Source organism: Vulpes lagopus, chromosome 13, assembly GCF_018345385.1.
Source record: "Vulpes lagopus strain Blue_001 chromosome 13, ASM1834538v1, whole genome shotgun sequence".
In the NCBI taxonomy this organism is placed as follows: domain Eukaryota; kingdom Metazoa; phylum Chordata; class Mammalia; order Carnivora; family Canidae; genus Vulpes; species Vulpes lagopus.
The window spans coordinates 52,205,957-52,227,343 of NC_054836.1; the positions used below are offsets into that span (position 1 = coordinate 52,205,957).

The 21,387-nt window shown below is 34.4% G+C and overlaps 1 protein-coding gene across 1 annotated transcript in view; it reads right to left on the reverse strand.

Moving 5' to 3' along the window:
- Window positions 1-21,387, reverse strand: part of BMT2 (base methyltransferase of 25S rRNA 2 homolog) — an 87,837-nt gene that overhangs the window by 4,046 nt on the left and 62,404 nt on the right. Inside the window, exon 4 of the mRNA XM_041727783.1 lies at window positions 13,938-14,052. Coding sequence (XP_041583717.1) covers window positions 13,938-14,052 — 115 coding nt within the window. The remainder of the gene's footprint in view (window positions 1-13,937; window positions 14,053-21,387) is intronic.

Genomic DNA, 21,387 nt, shown 5'->3' on the forward strand with positions numbered 1-21,387 from the left:
ATGTGGGACTCGATCCTGATGCTCAACCACTGAGTCACCCAGGCATCAAAAGTTTTAGTTCTTTCCAATCTTGATGACTATTACTGCTTTTTTTCTGGCTCTATTGCAATGGCTAAAACTTACAAGGAATGCTGAATAGAAGTGGTGAGAGGATATACTCTTGTTCTAGTAGGGAAAACATTTTTAAGTATATTGTTAGCTGTAAGTTTTTCATTATAGCCTTTACCAGGTTGAAGAAATTGAGCTCACTTCCTTCCGAGTGTTTTCACTCAGGGAAAGAATATTCGTATTCTTTTTTGAATATTCGGATTTTTATCAAGACTTTTTCCTACGCTTATTGAGAGATTATCCTTTTCAATGTGCTACTAACATGAAAAAATTGTTTTCTGAAATTAAACCAATCTTATAAACCAAACGTGGCCATTATGTGTCATTAACCGTTTTGAGATCCTGCATTCAGTATGCTAAAATTTTGTATAGAACACTTGTATTTTCATTCATTTTTATGAACAAATACTCCATTAGATATGCACACATCACATCTTTATCCATTCATTCATCAACGGACACATGGTTGTTTCCAAACCTTGGCTACTATAAACAATGTGATGAATATAGGGGTATATATCTTCTTTTCAAATTAGTGTTTTCATTTTTTTGAATAAATACCCAGATGAAGAATTGATGGATTAAACAGTAGTTTCATTTTTAATTTTTTGAGAAAACCTGTTTTTCATAATGGCTGCACTAAATTTATATTCCCACCTACGGTGCACAAGTGTTCCTTTTCTCCACATCCTCAGCAATACTTGCTACTTCTTGTCTTTGATAACTGCCATTTTGACTGGTATAAGGTGATACCTTACTGTGGTTCGTATTGCATTTCCCTGATAATTGTGGTTGCCTGTTTTCATGTACCTCTCTGACCATCTGTATGTTGTCTTTGAAAAAATGTCTATTCATATCTTCTGCCCAGTTTTTAATTAGACTGTTTTTCTGCTACTGAATTGTGAATTTTAAAGCATATTTTAGATAGAAGTCCCTTACCGCATGTAAAATCACTTGCAGATACTTTCTCCAAATTGGTAGGTTGCCTTTTCATGCTGTTACTGGTTTTCTTTGCACAAGGTTTTTAGTTTGATGTAGTCTCACTTGTTTATTTTTGCTTTTGTTGCCTTTGGTTTTGGTAGATTTAACAAATCATCACTATGACTGATATCAAGGTGCTTATGCCCTATGTTTTCTCATGGGAGTTTTATGGCTTCTGGTCTATATTCAAGTCTTTAATCCATTTTCAGTTTTTGTATGTAGTGGGGTCCAGTTTCATTCCTTTGCATGGGATGTCCAATTTTCTGAGCATCATTTATTGAGGAGACTATCCTTTTCCCATTGTATATTCTCTGCTCCTTTGTAAATTAACTGACCATATATGCAAGGGTCTATTTCAAAGCTCTCTATTCTATTTGTTCTATGTGTAGGTTTAAATACCAGTATTATAATGTTTTAATTACTACAGCTTTTTAATATAGTTTTAAATGAGGGAGTGTGATGCCTCCAGCTTTATTCTTTCCCCAAATTGCTTTACTATTTGGGGAGTCTTTTATGATACTGATTAAGTTTTAGGCCTGTTCTATTTCTGTGAAAAACGACACTGCAATTGTGACAGGGATTACACTGATCTGTGTATTGGTTTGAGTAGTATGGATAATTAACAATATTAATACTTATAATCTGTGCTCATAGATTCCATCCTGCCATTTATTTATATCTTCAGTTTCTTTTATTAACGTCTTGTAGTTTTCAATATACAGGTCTTCACCTCCTTGGTTAGATTTATTCCTCAATATTCTTTTTGACACAATTGTAAATGGAATTGTTTTCTTAATTTCTCTGATACTATTAGTGTACAGAAATATAATGGATTTTTGTATTAAATTTTTTTTTATCTTGCTACTTTACTGCATTTCTTTATTCTAACAGTTTCCTGATTTGAATCTTTGGGATTTTTTTTTTTTTTTATAGTTAAAATATTATCCTGCAAATAGGGACAGTTTTACTTCCTTCTTTTCAGTTTGGATGCTAATTTTCTTTTCTTGCTTAATTGGCCTGGCAGTACTTATCTAGTACTGAATAAAAGTGGAAATAGTGGGTATCCTTGTCTTGTTCCCGATTTTAGTGGAAAAACTTAAAAGCTTTTCATAGTTGAATAATGATGTTAGTTTTGGGCTTGTCATATATAGCTTTTCTGCTATGTTGAGGTATGTTCCATCCATAACCACTTTGAGAATTTCTATCATAAATAAAAAAACAAATTCTATTTATTAAATGCTTTTTCCACATCTATCAAGATACAATTTTTATCCTTTATTTTGTTAATATGGTATATAATATATTGATTTTGTGGATGTTAAACTATCCTTGCATTCCTGGAATAAAGATCAATCATGGTATATGATTCTTTTAATGTACTACTATAATTTCCTTATATTTTATTGGGGATTTTCATATATTATGGATACTGTCCTGTAATTTTCTTTTCTTATGGCATTCTTGTCTGGTTTTGTTATCAGGGTAAGGCTGGCTTTATAATACGAGTTTGGAATGGTTTCCTCCTCTTCCTATATTTTTCTGGAAGAGTTTGAGGAGGATTTATGTTTGTTAGGAAGGTTTATTTTTTTTTAGCATAAATTTAAAAAAAAATTTAAAATCAATTAACATATAGCGATAACATAACTACCAATTATTAGTTTCAGAGGTAGAGTTTAGTGATTCATAAGTTGCACAGAATATCCAGTGCTCTTTAGATCAAGTGTCCTCCTAATGCCCACATTCAGTTACACCATCCTCAAACCCAGCTCCCCTCCAGCAACCCTAAGTTTATTTCCCATAGTTTAGAGTCTGTTAGGGTTTGTCTCCCTCTCTGATTTCATCTTATTTTATTTTTCCTTCCCTTACCTCATTGTCATCTCTTTTGTTTCTTAAGTTCCACATGTGAGTCAAATCATATACTTTTCTTTCTCTTATTTTGCTTAGCATAACACCTTCTAGTTCCATCCACATTATTGTAAATGGCAAGATTTCATTCTCTTTGATGGCTAGGTGGTAATCCATTACATATGTACCCTGTATCTTCTTTACCCATTTATCTGTTGATGGACACCTGTGATCTTTCTACAGTTTCCACAATGTCTAGTGTAGACATTGCTGCTATAAACTTTGGGGTGCATGTGCCCCTTCAAATCACTATGTTCGTATCCTTTGGGTAAATATCTAATAGAGCAATTGCTGGGTCCTAGAGTAGCTCTATTTTTAACTTTTTGAGGAACCTTCATACTGTTTTCCAGAGTGGCTGCACCAGTTTGCATTCCCACCAACAGTGTAAGAGGGGTTCCCCTTTCTTGGCAACATTGCCAACATCTGTTGTTTCCTGATTTCTTAATTTTAGCCACTCTGACTGGTGTGAGGTGGTTATCTCCCTGTGGTTTTAATTTCTATTTCCTGGGTGATGAATGATGTTGAACATTCTTTTCATGTGTCTGTTGGCCATTTTATGTCTTTGGAGAAATTTCTGTTTATGTTTTCTGCTCATTTCCTGACTGGATTATTTGTTTTTTTTGGGTTTTGAATTTGATAAATTCTTTACAGATTCTGGATACTAGCCCTTTATCTGATTAAGAGATTTGCAAATATCTTCTCCCATTCTGTAGGTTGTCTTCTAGTTCTGTTAAATATTTCCTTTGGTGTGCAAAAGCTTTTTATCTTGATCAAGTTCAAATAGTTCATTTTTGCTTTTGTTTCCCTTGCCTTTGAAGATGTGCCTAGCGAGAAGTTGCTGTGGCTGAAGTCAAAGAGGTTGCTGCCTGTGTTCTCTAGGATTTTGATGGATTCCTGTCTTACATTTAGGTCTTTAATGTTGGAAGGGTTTGGATTACTTATTTAATCCACTTACTATTAACCAGTCTGTTTAGATTTTCTATTTTATCTTTTTTTTTTTTTTTTTAAGATTTTATTTATTTATTTGACAGAGAACGAGCAAGCAAGAGAGCACAAGCAGGAGAAGCGCCAGGCAGAGGGACATGGAGAAGTAGGCCTCCTGTAGAACAGGGAGCCCAAGGTGCGGCTTGATCCCAGGACTCTGGGATCATGACCTGAGCCAAAGGTACACTCTTAACTGATTTGAGCAACTTAGGTGCCTTTTTTTTATCTTAATTCAGTCTTAGTAGGTTGTATGTTTCTAGCAATTTATTAATTTCTTCTAGGTTGTTCAATTTGTTAGCATATAATTATTTATTGTAGTCTCTTATGATCCTTTGTATTTCTGTGGTAGCAGTTGTAACATCTCCTGTTTCATACTGGATTTTATTTATTTGAATCCTTTTCTTAGTGAGTATAGCTAAAGGTTTGTCAATTTTGTGTATCTTTTCTAAAAAACCAGCTTTTAGTTTCATTAATCTTTTCTATTTTTCTTTCTATTCTATATTTCATTTATGTCTTCTCTGATCTTTATTTTCTTCCTTCTATCTTTGGATATTTTTTTGAACTTAGATCCTTGAGGTATACAGTTAGGTTGTTTGAAACTTTTTTTGTTTCTTGATGTAGGCATTTCTGGATGAACTTCTCTCATAGAATTGGTTTTCCTGCATCCTGTAAATTTTGGTGTGTTCCATTTCTATTTTCATTTGTCTCAAATTATTTTTTGATTTCTCTTTTGATTTCTTCTTTGAGCCACTGGTTGTTTGATAGCTTGTTTCATCTCCACAGATGTATAAATTTTCTAGTTTTGTGTAATGAATATCTCCCTTCATACCACTGTGGTTGGTAAAAGCTGGTTGATATGATTTTAATCTTCTTAAATATAAATATTTCTCAGACAAAGGATTTGTCTTGGAAAATGCGCATTTTCACTTGAGAAAAAGGTGCATTCTGCTGTTTTGGATGAAGTGTTCTGCAAGTATCTATTAAGTCTGTCGGGTCTAATGTGTCATTTAAGGCCATTGGGCTATCAGTTGATATAAGTGGGGATACTAAAGTCCCCATTACTATTGTATTGCTATTTATTTCTTCCTTTTGATCTAAATATATATTTGCTTTATATACATACAGATGCTCTTATGTTGAATGCATATTTACAAATGCTGTATTTTTCTCATTGGATTGGCCCATTTATCATCCCTTATTAAAATCTTTGTTTTAAGTCTGTTTTGTGGGACGCCTGGATGACTCAGTGGTTGAGCGTCTGTCTTCGGCTCAGGACTTTTCATGTCTGTTGGCTATCGATAATTGTTAGCGATAACAAGCATAGTCTCATGTCAGGCTCCTTGCATGGAGCCTGCTTCTCTGCCTTCTGTCTGTGTCTTTGCCTCTCTCTCTGTCTCACATGAATAAACAAAATCTTTAAACAAAAAATAAAGTCTGTTTTGTCTGATAAAAGTATATCTACTCCAGCTTTCCTTTGGATTTCATTTACATAGAATATCTTTTTCCAACTCTTCATTTTTCAGCTGCATTTATCCCCTTACATCTAAAGTGAGTCTTACAGGTAGCCTATAGAGGGGTCTTGTTTCTTTTATCCATTCAATCTGTCCTTTTCTTGGAGAAATTAATGCACTTATATATTTAAAGTAATTATTGGCAGGTATGTGCTTATTTCCATTGTGATAATTATTTTCTGGCTCTTTCTGTAGTTCCACTTTGTTTTCTCTTGTTCTCTTTTTTTGTGGTTTGATGACTTTCTTAGTGGTATGCTTATATCCCTTTCTCTTTATATTTTGTGTATTTAGTATAAATTTTTGCTTTGTGGTCACTCTGAGGCTTACATATAACAACTCAGGTCTCTAACACTATTTTAAGTTGTTCACATTGTAAAGCTTATTACCCATCATGTTTTACGTTTTTCATGTGACATTTTCTCTTAATCTTGTGTGCCCTTTAACCATTATAATTACACTTATTTTTACTACTTTTGTCTTTAAATCTTCATACTTACTTTATAGGTGGTTAATCCACTCTATTTACCATATATTAACCTTTCCAGTGAGATTTATTCTTTTGTATTTTTTCTTAATACTAATTAGTGCCCTTTTATTTTCAGCTTAAGTAAGTTCTTTTAAAATGTCTCCTAAGATCAGTTAAGTGGTGATGAACTCCTTTAGCTTTTGCTTGTCTGGAAACTCTCTCTTTTGAAAATCACACCTTAGAAATTTACTGTTGATTTTAGATAAGCAACACATAACCAAATTTCCTCAATAATGCCCCAAATGATTTCTTGCCATGATAAGTATACTCTTTAATCCCTGTTATCTCTTGTATCTTGTCTCTCTTTTTTCCCCCCTTTGCTCATTTGTTTTGTTTACATTCCAGTATAAGATGATACACTATTTGTCTTTCTCTGACTAACCTATTTCACTTTGCACTATACTCTCTAGCTTCAAATAAACAATCTTTAAAACATATATATATATATATATACTCTCTAGCTTCATCCATGTTGCTACAGATGGAAAGATTTGAGTTCCTTTTTATGGATGAATAAGATTTCTTTCTCTCTCTCTTAAGTAGGCTCCATGCCCAGTGTGGAGCTCAACATGGGGCTTGAACTCAAGACCTGAGCTGAGGCTTAACCGACTGTGCTACCCAGGCACACCTTAAGTAATAATTCATTATGTGTTTGTGTATACACACACACAATGAATAATACGTATACATATCTCACTTATATGGATAGAATAGTCTAGAAATAAACCCACAATTATATGGTTAACTAATCTTTAACAGAGGAGTATATATATATATATATATATATATATATATATATATATATATCTCACTTATTCATCTATTGATAGACATTTTAGCTGCTTTCACAGTTTAACTATTGTAAATAATTCTGCTATAAACGTAGGGGTGTATATATCTGCGTGAATTAGTGGTTGTGTATTTTTTGGGTAACAACCCAGTTAGTGTGAATGCTGTATTGTAGGACAGTTCTATTTTTAACTTTTTTTTTAAACTTTTTTTAAAGCTTTATTTTATTTATTTATTCATTATAGACAGAGAGAGATGGAGAGAGAGAGAGAGACAGAGACATAGGAAGAGGGAGAAGCAGGTTCCATGCCGGGAGCCCGACGTGGGACTCGATCCCGGGACTCCAGGATTGCACCCTGGGCCAAAGGCAGGTACTAAACCACTGAGCCACCCAGGATCCCCTATTTTTAATTTTTTTGAGAAGCATCCATTCTTTCATGGTGACTGCACCAGTCTGCATTCCCATCTGCATGAGGGTTCCTTTTACTCCATCCACATTCTTGCCAAACCTTGTTTCTTTTGTTTTTGACTTTTGCCATTCTGACAGGTGTGAGATGATATCCCATAGTAGTTTTAATTTGCATTCTCCTGATGATGAGTGATGTTGATCATCTTTTCATGTCTGTTGGCTATCGATAATGTCTTTTTTGGAGAAATGTCTATTCATGTCTTCTGCCCATTTTTAAACAAGATTATTTGTAGTTTTGGTGTTGAGCTGTATAAGTTCTTTATATATTTTGGATACTAACCCTTTAACAGATATCAGTTGCAAATACCTTCTCCCATTCAGTAGGTTGTCTTTTTGTTTTGTTGATCATTTCTTTTGCTGTGTAGAAACTCTTTATTTTGACGTAGTCTCAACAGTTTATTTTTTGCTTTACTTCTCCTTGCCTTAGGAGACCTACCTAGAAAAATTTTAATGGTTCATGTCAAAGAAATGAATGCTTGTGTTCTTTGCTAGGGTTTTTATGGTTTCAGGTCTCACATTTAGGTCTTTCATCTATTTTGAGTTTATTTTTGTGCATGGTGTGACAGGATGGTCTAGTTTCATTCTTTTGGATGTACCTGTCCAGTTTTCCTAATACCATTTGTTGAGGAAGCTGTCTTTTCCCCACTGTACATTTATTCTTTGTCAAAGATTAATTGACCATATAATCATGGGTTTATTTCTAGGTTTTCTATTCTGTTGATACATGTGTCTGTATTTATGCCAGTACTCTGATTACCACAGCTTTGTGTTATCACTTTGAAATCTGGAATTGTGATACCTCCAGTTTTATTTTTCAAGAATGCTTTGGCTATTCAGGGTCTTTTGTGGTTGCACACAAATTTTAGGACTGTTCTAGTTCTGTAAAAATTGGAATTTTGACAGGGATTATATTCAATCTGTAGATTGCTTTGGATATAGTACAGACATTTTAATTATATTTGTTTTCCAATCCATGAGCATAGAATGTCCTTCCATTTCTTTGTGTCATCTTCCACTTGTGAAAGACTTTGTCAGGTAGGGTATTCTTGGATGGCAGTATTTTTTTTTCTTTCAGCCTTTTGAACATAAAATGCCAATTCTTCTGGCCTGCAAAGTTTCTGCCGAAAAATGTGCTTATACATCTATGTGAGGTCATTTGTTTGTAGTAAGTTGTTTTCCTCTTGCTGCTATTCTTTTGATTTTTCATTTTTGCTGTTCTGTTTGAGTTCCACTGCCTTGTCTTCAAGCTGACTGATGCTTCTGCTTCTAGTCTCATGCTGAATGCCTCTACTCTATTTTTCAGTTATTCTATTCTTCATCTCAGTGACTTCTACTTGGTATCTTTCTCATATGTTCCATCTCTTTGTTGAAGTTCTCACTGTGTTAATCCATTCTTCTTTCCAGTTTGGTGAGCAAGATCTTTGAATTCTTTAATAAGTAAATTACTTCTCTATTTCATTAATTTTTTCCCAAGTTTTATCTTTTTTCCCCCATTTGGAACATATTCTTCTTTTCATTTTACCTGATTCTCTGTATCGGTTTCTATATTGCAGATGACACCACAGCCTCTTCCAGTCTTGAAGGAGTGGCCTTGTGTAGAAGACGAAACTTGTTATACAACTCTGTCTCAGTGCTTGGGTGTCTTTCAAACTTTTATGCTTGTCTAAGCAGCCTATTACATTTTTAATAGCTGCCAGTAGCTGAGGATGTGCCATGACCTGTCATTGTCCTGGAGGGGATGATTTCAGCACCTAGATTTAGGCTGACTAGAAGCCAGACCTTCAGGCATCAGTTTTTAAAAGTATGCAAATATATATAGTCCTGTGAAACCACACATGTAAGCCCCTGCTGGCCATTAGAGCCAGGCAATCTGGAGGTATCCCCTGTGTGGCAAAGAGATCAGGGCTCCAGATGAGCGTAATAGGTCTTTTCTGGGTGACAGTAGCAAGGTGGAACAAGGCAGATGGAGAAAGATGGCATCCTCAGCCTAATATTCCTTGAAGAGGAGCTTTGTATGCTCCTAAATGTGTGCCAAATCTGAAAGAGGTCCTTCCCTCAGGCCAAAGCCCAGACTGAGCAAAGAGGCCTCCTTCACAGAAAGACTGGGGAGCGGTGCCTCATTCTGCTTTCTGTGCAGTGCCCTGGGGGTGGTAGCCTACTAGTCTGTCAAGAACTACCTTTCCAAGTGCCACAGTCCCATGGGACCCAGAAATGCTAGTCTTCTACCTACCGTTACCCCAGCCACAAGAGCCAGGTGATCAAAGGCTGTTCCCTGGAAGGCAGCTGCAAAAACTGGGGCATCAGACGCATGTATAGCTCCCCTCCAGGAGACACTGGCACTTGAGAGCATAGCAGAGAGTGAGCTCAAAGATAGGATCCTCTCCTACAAAAGAATTCTCTGGAAAGGATTATAGTCAGCCCCAAGATATGTATTTAGTTAGCAGCCTGCCATCACAATGATTAGTTAATAATCTTCCTTCACAGGAAGACTGAGCTCCTAGGTCTGATGCCTCTTGCTGTGGCCTAGGGGGCATACCTGTTAAGGAAATTTCCTCATTGATTACAGTTCTGTGGGACCCATAAGTGTAAGCCTTACTAGCCACCAGAGCCAGGCAATGCAGTGATATATTCTGGCAGCAGTTGCAAAAACTGAGGTGCCAGATGGGATATGAGCTCCTTTCTGGGTGACAATATTACAGTGCCACAGAACAAGGAACACATGCCTCTTGGCCTCTGTAGCCAGGAGATGAAGAGTGCAGCCTATTTAATGTAATTATTGATTTAAACACTTAGGTTTAAATCTATACTCCTATTTTGTCTCATCTCTTCATTATAACTTTTGTCCTCTTTCTCCCATCTTTTGTATTCAATGATTTTATGAGTTTTACCTTACTGCCCCCTTATTAGCCCTCTTTATTTCAGTAGTTGCTTTAATGTGTATATCTTTAACTGATAATCTACCTTCAAATATTTTACCACTTCATATATAAAACCCTTAAAATAGTATATATTTCCACTTCTCTCATTGTCTTTTTTTTTTAACATATAAATGACACTCCATATCATTCTTATTTAAATGGATATATTAGTTTGCTAAGACTGCTATAACAGAATACTGCAAATCGAGTGGCTTCAACAGAAATGTACTTTGTCACAGTTCTGGAGTACAGAAGTCTGAGATCAAGGTGTCTGCAGAATTGTTTGTTCTGAGGGCTGTGAAGGAAAATCTGTTCATGCCTTTCTTCTAGTTACTGGTTGTTTGTTGGCAATCTTCATATTCTTTATTTGTAGAACCACCACCCCTCTGCTTTCACATGACATTCTGTGTGTTAGGTTTCTAAGCCAGAATTTCTTTTTATAAGAATACTACAATCAAACTGAATTAGGGCCCACCCTAATGACCTTATTTTAACTTAATTATCTCTGTAAAGACCCTATCTCCAAATAAATTAACATACTGGAGGTTAGGACTCCAACATATCTTTGCAAGGAGGAACAGGACAGAATTCAACCCATAATAATTGTCGGTTATCTTTCAGAGAGTTTAAATAATAAAAAAATTACATTTTTTACAACTACATAGTTCTCACTTCCTATATTCTTCATCATTTTGTGTAGATCTGTATTTCCACCCGGTTGAAGTATTTCTTCCTTAACATTTCTTGTAACGTAAATTGGCTGATGTTAAATCCTTGAAGCTTTTGAATGTCTGAAAAAAAAATCTTTGTCTTTGTTTTTTTTTTTTTTTTTTTTTTTTTTTGCCAGATAATCAAGTTCTTTTTTTTTTTTTTTTTTTAATTAACTTTTATTGGTGTTTAATTTACCAACATACAGAAAAACACCCAGTGCTCATCCCGTCAAGTGTCCACCTCAGTGCCCGTCACAATGGAATATTACTCAGCAATTAGAAACGACAAATACCCACCATTTGCTTCAACGTGGATGGAACTGGAGGGTATTATGCTGAGTGAAATAAGTCAATCGGAGAAGGACAAACAGTGTCTTTATTTTTGAAAGACAATTTTGCTGTGTATGGAATTCCTGGTGACAAATTATCTTTGAGTATTTTACCTTTTTTTAAAAAAATCTGTCTGCTTTTAAGACTTTCCCTTTATCATTGTTTTGATTTTTGTGTGTGTGTGTTGGGGGTAAATGATGATTACCATGTCCCTTGGTGTAATTTTGTTTCTTGTGTTTATGGATTTCTTAAGCTTCTTGGATCTGTGTACTTATAGATAGCTTTGATCAAATTGGAAAATTTTAGGCCATTATTTCTTAAATCTCTCTGCCTTGTGGGAGAGACTCCAATTATGCTTGTATTTGGCCACTTGATATTATTATTATTTGAGAGAGACAGAACAAGAACGAGTAGGGGAGTAGGGTAGCAGGGGCAGAGGGAGAGGAACATGGGACTTGATCTGAGGACCAAAGGCAGAAACTTAAATGACTGAGCCACCCAGGCACCCCGGCCACTTGATATTATCTCATTGCTCACTGATGTTCTTCCAACTCAAATTCTTCTGGTGTTTAGTTTTGAGTAGTTTCTATTGTCACGTCTTCAATTTAACTTTTCTTATGTTCTGTATCTCTATAAACTTTTTGTACTTAAACAATACTGTCATACTGTGCCTATATTAATGTCCTTGTTTCCTAATTTTAACATCATTAAAACATTTAACATCATTTAACATCAACATTTTATATCAGTTCAGGGTTAATTTTTGTTGATTATGGCCAGTTATTTTTTTATTGGATGTCCAATATGGTGGATTTTTACCCTATTGGGTGCTGGATGGCATTGTATTGCTATGAATATTCTTGAGCTTTGTTCTGGGATGTAGTTATATTACCTGAGACACTTTGATCTTTTTGGGTCTTCTAAGATTTATTAGGTGGGACTGGACCACTGTTCAGTCTAAGGCTAATTATTTTCCAGTACTTAGATAAGACTCATGTATACTCTACTTAACGCACTGTGATTAGTTTTAGGTTTCCAGTATGGTTGATGGGAACAGGTACCATATATAACCCTGAATCCTTTTGAGTGTAGTTTGAGTCACATGTAGCTTTCTCACACATGTCATGTACTGTTCAGTATTCAGTTGAGTACATAAGGAGGACTCTTCACCTTCAGAACTCTGAAGTTTTCCCTCTGTGCAGCTCTCATATAATCAGTATTCTGTTCTCAGAATCCTAGCTGCCTTGTGCCCTTCAGGACTCTAAGCTCTGTCTCCACAACTAAGGGAAGCCGCTGGGCTTTGCCTGGGATTCTTTCTGTGTCATGTCCTAGAAGTTGTCTAATGGCCAAATGCTGGTGCAAGAGTAGGGCTCAACTCATTTGTTTTCAGTGATCATTGTTCTTTACTACCTGATATCCCATGTTTTGTAAATTATTACATTTTGTCCACTCTTTGTGGTTTTAGGTAGGGGAAAGAGCAAACTGGTTTTTGTTACTCCATTTTGGCTGGAAGTAAAAGTCTCTTTGTTTTAAAATTAGTTACAGTATTCTGAAACTGTAGAAGTCTGATTCTACTCCTGAACTTAAATCATTTGGAAGGCAAAAGAACTGCTATATTTAAGAGTTTAAAGCTTAAAGTTATGGTTCTCTATATAAACAAATTTAACATTTATTTGAGCCCAAAGTTTAGAGCAAATAGTTTTCATGTTTCAGCACTCCCTAAAGGACCTCCCTAATGTGTCTTGAGGAAAGAAGAAAATCCATGTACTAAAGCCAAATGCATTTTAAAAGTATAGGTCCTGATGGTACAGGAATTCTTTGCAGTGATAAGCTAAGAACAGATGTTTTAACATAAAGCAAACATTTGTCCACTTTTTCAGAAGTAGAGATAATATAATAGGTTGTTAGCATTTTTTAAATCAAAATTCAAAAGATTCATATGAAAGTTGAATCTCCATGAAGGAATTTTTTTAGTAATAATGGCAAACATTTCTTTAGTACTCACTATGTAATAGGTACTCTGCTAGGTGTTTTAAATACTTAACTAGACATTAATGGTCATTACTAACCCCATCACACAGATAAGAGAACAGGCTCAGAGATGCAACCTCAGGATGAAAGTAAGATTCTATTCTTTTATTCAAGATGTATTTAATGAGTACTTCATGTGCTAGGCACTCTTCTAGGTGCTAGGACTATAGCAGGAGAGTGAAAAATTTATACTGTAACACATATTCTAACATTAAAAATGCAATTTGTAAAAATTTTTGGTGCCTACTACTTTAAGAAAAAAAATTTTAAGTACAAATAACTGGGATTTAATAAAGTTTTAACTGTCTCAAAAACCCTTGCTCTTGACATTCCATAATGGCTCTACATCATAGTACACTTCAGAAAAGGATACCTCAAACAAAAAGCCCAAACCTTACAGCTATCTGGAAATCTTTGCAATCTACTAAAGTCTCTTGATTACAACAATGGATAAACAGGGAACAAAATAAATAAAACCAGTATTATTTTGACCAGTACCATACTTGTCAAGTAAATGATCAAAAATTTTCAAGGAACATACATTTGCTTTTGAACAGAAATTTTTTACCAACTTTTCTTAGAAAACAAAAACACTTGTTTTTTCAGGATTGTAAAGACAATGCTTTTCCTTTATTAAGATCTTTAAGTTTCAAAACAAAACAGAACTATGCATACCTCTACAGCAGGTACGATGTCTATGCCAACAGTTAGAAATTCTTCAAACTTCAGAAATGGGTTAAAGCAGCTGCCAACATCAAGTAATCTGATCTTTCCTGAGGTCTGTAGCAACCTAAAAATAGATGATTTTCAGTTTGCCTTTTATAGGATAAAGAATATAAGAAAAAAATTCAAATTTATTATATAATTCATAAATTTAAAAATTACTGAGGGCCCTAAAGACCTTTCATAAATGTGGGTTATAAGTACCAATAATACCATATCTGAACTTAAAACTGAATAATGAAAAAACATTAATTCATTTAACATGCTACGGCAGGCTTTTTAAAAAAGGTAAATTATACTTTTTATTTATTTATTTTTTCTTTTTAAAAAAGGTAAATTATACTTTTTAAAGGAAAAATTTAGGGCAGCCCAGGTGGCTTAGCGGTTTAGTGCCGCCTTCAGCCCAGGGCCTGATCCTGGAGACCCGGGATCGAGTCCCATGTCAGGCTCCCTGAATGGAGCCTGCTTCTCCCTCTGCCTCTCTCTCTCTTGAGTCTTTCATGGATAAATAAATAAAATCTTAAAAAAAAAAAAAAAAGGAAAAATCTAGATTAGCAAGATAAAAAAAAGTGAGGCATTGTTTTACATTTTTTCAAATGTCTTTAATGCCTGGCTTAATAGAAGACAGATGAATTCTCACAAGGGCTTTTGTGTTCAGGCTGTTGTAACACCATATGCCATGTAGTTTGGAAAACTCCACTCTACACTCAATGAAAGAAACAGTAAATAAAGACAAATGACATCTTAGCATTATTAAAAATAATTTTTCACCCACAGAGATCCTGGAAGGGTCTCAAATCCCCAGACCACACTTTGGAAACTGTCCTTATAGATAAAAGAATGCATTCACAAATCAAATTTCATTAGTCAATCTAACAGTGTCCTTGGACTTCACTTTAATTTGCCCCAGTAATTTAATGGGAACAAAGAAAACATCATAAAGAGAATAGTATTTTTAAAGTTACGAAAAATTATGTCCAAGAATTTTCCTCACATTCAAAAGTAGTCATTTCTGGTTTTATCTTCTTTTTTCTATTATTGTATAATCAATCTATATAGCAGCAAGGATAACAGTGGATTTTATTGGGCTCAAGCCTGTAGTCCTAGTGATCAGACAGTAAAGGAATAATAAAATTAAACTTCAGATATATTCCATTACCATCAATAAGATAATTTCCTTTAAGACATTTGAGAACAAATTGTAAAAATAAAGGAAAGAAAATACAGGAGAATAATTGGGTAAATACAAAATCTTGGCTCTTTGAAGTATAAGGGGCAGAAGAAGCTATCCAGCTTCTCTTCCTTATACCGTGACTACCACTTTCCTTTCGATCTACTGGGAGATGTTAAACTATAGACAGAAGGTTAATCTCCTGAAAAAGGCACTATAAGTCAAAATAACAAAGTTTATTTTTTTCAGAAAAGGAACGCAGTAAATAGGGGTTACATTTTTTACGAAGAGCATGATGTCCTAACATTTTAGAGATCTGATTATAAATGATATAGGACCCATTTGATAGAATATATGGCAGGGTATAATATGAAAAAAAAAACCAATATGAACTGATTAAGAACTCATGTGAAGAAGAGCTATGAGGGTATAAGGAAATAACTCGAGGGCCTTCACTCTCTATATTTGTAAAAAGACTCAATACCTCTGATAATGACGTCCAGATGAAGGTCAGTTCTTACAAGGAATAGGTAACAATTCTGCCAGTGAAAAGAGCAGCTCCAAGAGGTAATTTCCAGTACTGCAGTCGTTCAGGAAGCAGATTAATATGTATAGTTTGGGTAATGGATATGTAAAAAAAAAAAAAAAAATCTATAAAGTTGATTTAAGTTTGGTGATACCTGAAGTATCACAATACACTAGGTTCCAGGGAAGAAAGATGCCAGCAAAACTTATGTGGCACAGGTTCCAAGCTGCTAAACGGAGCAAGATTCAGTAGACAGGGGCCATAGAAATGCCTGGCTTTTAGCTGATATTTGCTGCTGAATTAATACAAGTTTGAATACCCACATCATAACCAATTAGAATAAATGAAAATGAAAATCTGTAACAATAAGAACATTATATACACTATATAATTATATACACTATATAACTCTAGCCTCAAGTAAAGATTACAGGGACTAAGAATAAGAGTTCTAAAATCAGAGAGAATAGGATCAAAACCTGATTCTGTCCTTTACCTTTGTAAGATGGGGACAATTATGGTATCCACACTTAAGAGTTGTTTCCAAGATTAAATGAGATAATGCATTTATAATGCTTGACCAGTATCTGCTATATGGCAAGTGCTCAAAAGTGGTAAATACTGTTAGCTATTAATGTTTATAGATGGAATTTTTTTGTGATTTATCCAGTAATGATTTTCCTGAACATAGTAATAGCAGAATTTGCCTCATATTAAATTTTATACTAGTAGATTCTGGTAAACTGGCTAGCACATTTCTGATAGAAAATCTAATTTACAAGAAGCACTTTTTAAGAGACTATCTGGATGGAGTATTCTAAATCATTCGAGTCAATTCAACATTATGATACAATAACCAATAACTGTATCATGGATTTATTCCCAGTATGTACTTAAGTCCATTTTAAATTCTTTGGTTCAGCTCCTTACTCTTTTTATTTGCATCAAAGTAATTACCACCCAGGTCAAGAAATAAATATCACCTACACCCTGAAAACATGACCCTCCCTGATGACATTCTTCATCCTTTTGTGTAATGGTAGCCACTATTCTAATTTTCATGGTTATCATTCTCTTCATTTCCTTTTATAGTTTTACTACCTATGACCACATGCCTAAACAATACAGTTTTAGACTCTGCTTTGTGATTCTTCTTTCATTTAATGCTGTTTGTAAGAGTCATCTGTGATTCTACAGTTATTTCACATTCATTGCTGTATAGTAGTAAATTCATACACTATACCCCATCGGGATTTTTGACTAGAATGGCACTATGTGTAAAGATCGTTTTGGGAGATTTCTCAGCTTTACCATACTGAGTCTTCTAATCCATGGGCATAGCATAGTTCTCCCTCTACTTAGCTATTTTTTTAATTGTCTCCCATATCTTTTGTTGGATTTGTATTTTTTGGTATCTCATTTTTTTGATGGTTTTATTGTTTTCCCCTTATGGATAAATGTTATTTTTTTTAAAAAATCATGGTTCATTGCTAGTTACATAAAGGAAATCCATACTGTGACACAGTAATTAAAAATGTTAAACACTATAGATAAAGAGAAAAGGAGCAAGAAAGAAGCAAAAAGTTATATACAAGGGAAACTCCATAAGGTAATCAGCTGATTTTTTTCAGCAGAAACTTTGCAAGCTAGACAGGAGATAGCATGATAGATTCAAAGAACTGAAAGGAAAAAACCTACTGCCAAGAATACTCTATCCAGCAAAATTATCATTCAGAATTGAAGGACACAGTTTCTCAAACAAAAGTTAAAGGAGTTTATTACCACTAAACCAGCCTTATAAGAAATGTTAAAGGAACTTCAAGTGGAAAAGAAAAGGCCTTAAGTAGAAGAAAATTATCAATAAAAAGATGTAAAATATGACAACATATATAACACAGAGGAAGATGGTAAAAAAGTTCTTTTAAAATGTGTTCAAACTTAAGTGACTATCAAGACTGTTATATACTTAGGATGCTTTATATAAACCCCATGGTAAGCACAAACCCAAAACCTATAATAGATTAAAGAGAAAATCAAGCATAATACTACAGAAAGTCTTCAATCACAAAGAGAGCAAGAAGGAAGAGAGAACTTATAAAATACAGGAAAATATTAACAAAAATGACAAGAAGCACACACCGATCAATAATTACTTTAAATGTAAATGGTCTAAATGCACCAATTGAAAGATGAAGGACAGCAGAATGGATAAGGAGACTTATTTCATACTTACATACAGACTGAAAATGAAAGGATGAAAGATACTCCATGCAAATGGAAGCGGGGCGTGGGGGGAATAAAGGTCAGGTGATAATACTTGTATCACACAAAGTAGATCTTCAAACAGAGACTAACACAACACAAGGGCAATACATAATGATAAAGAGGCAATCCAACAAGAGGATATGTAATTGTCAATATGCACTCTCAACACTGGAGCACCTAAAGCAAGTATCTGAGAGTAACACAACAACATAAGGACTTTAACACCCTATCTACATCAATGGATAGAACACCCATATACACAGAACATTTAATCCCAAAAGCAGAATACATGTTCTTTTTAAGTGCACAGGAAACCTCCAGGGCTGATCACACGGTAGTCCACAAAACAAATCTCAAATTTAAGGTTGAAATCATATAGTGTATCTTTTCTGACGATGACTATATTAAACTAGAAAGCAATCATAAGGAAAACACTGGAAAAAACACAAGTGGAAATTAAACAATATGCTAATGAGTTGCCAATGAGTTGATAAATCAAAGGTACATGGAGAAAAATGGAAACAAAACCACAATGGTCCATATAAGGTCTACCACAAACAACAAAAATCTCAATCTAACCTAAACCTAAAGAAACTAGAAAAAGAAGAACAAAGGTCAACGTTTATAGAAGAAAGGAAATAATAAAGATTTGAACAGAAACAAATGAAAGACCCAACAAAGGAAAACATCAATAAAACCAAGAGGTGGTTCTTTGAAAAGAGAAACAAGCTCTGGCTTGTCTGGCTAAAGGTTTGTCAATTTTATCAAGGAGAAAAGAGGATTCAAATAAATAAAATCAGAAATGAGATAGAAGTGACAAGAGATTTTAAGATAATATTATAAAAAATTATATACCAAAAATTGGACAACCTAGAAAAAAATGGATAAATTCCTAGAAATATACAATCTTCCCAAACTAATTAAGACACAGAAAGCTGAACACATTGAATTTCATTACAAAAAAAAAAAAACAAAACAAAAAACCCAGCTATTAAAAAAAAAAAAAACTCCCAACAAACAATAATTCAGGACTAGATGGATTCACATGAGAATTCTACCAACATTTAAGTAAAAGTTAATACCTGTTCCCTTCAAACTATTCCAAAAACTTGACTAGGAAGAAAGATTCCTAAATTGATTCTACAAGGCCAACATTAGCCTGATATCAAAACCAGACAGAGACACTACAACAATGGAAAACTATATGCCAACATCCCTGATAAACATAGATGAAAATATCCTCAACAAAGTATTTTTTTTTATTTGCACCTCAACAAAGTATTAGCAAACAGTTGTATTCAACAATCCATTAAAAGGATCAGTCACCATAATCAAGTGGGAAGTATTTCAGTGATGGAAGGATGCTCCAATATTTGCAAATCAACATAATAAAACACATCAACAAAAAGGATAAAAATCTTAAGAGATGCAGGAAAAATGCCTGGAAAAGCTCAACATCTGTTTGTGATAAAAACTTTTTGTCAGTTTAGAAGGAAAAAAACCTCAATATAATAAAGGCCATATATGAAAATCCCACAACATCATACTCAATAGTGGAAAAGCTTTCAGTTTTAAGATCAGGAAGGAGGCCAAGGATGTCCACTCTCACCACTTTTATTCAACATAGTAATGAAAATCCCAAGTACTGAAATCACATGAGAAAAAGAAAAAGCCATCTACATTGGTAAGGAAGATGTATAAAACTCTCATCATTTGCAGATGACATGAGAGTATAAATAAAAACTACTAGAATAAGTGAATTCAGTAAAGTTTCATGATACAAAATTAATACACAGAAATTGGTTGTGTTTCTATACACTAATAACAAAGTAGCAGAAAAGAAGTTAATAATCCTTTTTACCATCACACCCATAAGTATAAAATACCTAATAAACTTAACCAAGGAGGAGAAAGACCTGAACTCTGGAAATTATAAAACATTGCTGAAAGAAACTGACGACAACACTGACTAATGGAAAGATATTCCATGGCCATGAAAGAATACTGCTGTTCTGCTAATACTGCTAAAGAAAACATCCATACTGTCCTAAGCAACCGATAGCTTCGATGTAATCCCTGTCAAAATACATTTTTTACAGAACTAGAACAAATAATATTAAAATTTGTATGGAACCACAAAAGACCCGGATGAATCTTGAGAAAGAAGAAAAAACTGAAGGTATTACAATCCCAGATTTCATAATAAACTACGAAGCCATACTAATCAAAATAGTATGGTACTGGCACAAAATCAGACACATAGATCAGTAGAAAAGAGTTCAGAAATCAATGCAAACTGAAACGGTCAATTAATCTACAACAAAGAAGGCAAAAAATATACAACAGAAAGAAGACCATCTCTTCAATAAATGGGAAAACTAGACAGCTACGTGCAAAATAATAGAACTAGACAACTTTCTTATTACATGATACACACCAAAAAACTCAAAACTGATTATGATTTCATGTCTCACATTTAGATCTTTAAAATTCCCGAAAGAAAACATGGGTAGTAATTTCTTTGACATGGGTCCTAGCAACATTTTTGCAGTTCTGTTTCCTCAGGCATATTAACTCAGCACTAAGAAAACCCAAATAATCCAATTAAAAAATGGGCAGAGGACCTGAGTAGACATTTTTCCAAAGATGACACACAGATGGCCAACCATACACATACATGAAACATGTTCAACATCACTAATTTGGGAAATGCAAATCAAAACACAGTGAGCTAATTAACTTACATTTGCCAGAATGGCTAGAATCAAAAAGACAAGAAATGACAAGTGTTGGCAAGGATGTAGAGAAGAAGGAACCCTTGTGCACTGCTGATGGGAATGCAAACTGGTGTAGCCACTATGGAAAACAGTACGGAAATATTCAAAAAATTAAAAATACCATATGACCCAGTAATTCCACTGCTGAGTATTTACCCAAAGGAAATGAAAACATTGGTTTGAAAAGATAATATGCACCCCTATGTTTACCATAGCATTATTTACAATAGCCAATATATGAAAGCAATCTGTGTCCACTGGCAGATGAATGGATAAGATGTGGTGTCTGTCTCTAAGTGAGAGAGTATTAGCCATAAAATAGATTGAAGTCTTGCCAATTATGACAACATGGATTAACCTGGAGGATATTGTGCTAAGTGAAATAAGTCAGTCAGAGAAAGAAAAATTTCATTTACACGTGAAATCTAAAGAGCAAATGAATCAACAAACAAAAGAGACCCATAAATACAAAAAACAAACTGATGGTTGCCAGAGGAGGAGGGGGCCATAAAATGTGTGAAGCAGCAGTGAGAGATACAGGCTACCAGTTATGGAACGAGTAAGTCCTAGGGATAAAAGGTATAGCGTAGGGAATATACAATCAGTGGTACTGTGATTGCATGGTATGGTGCCAGATGGTAGGCATACTTGTGGTAAGCATAG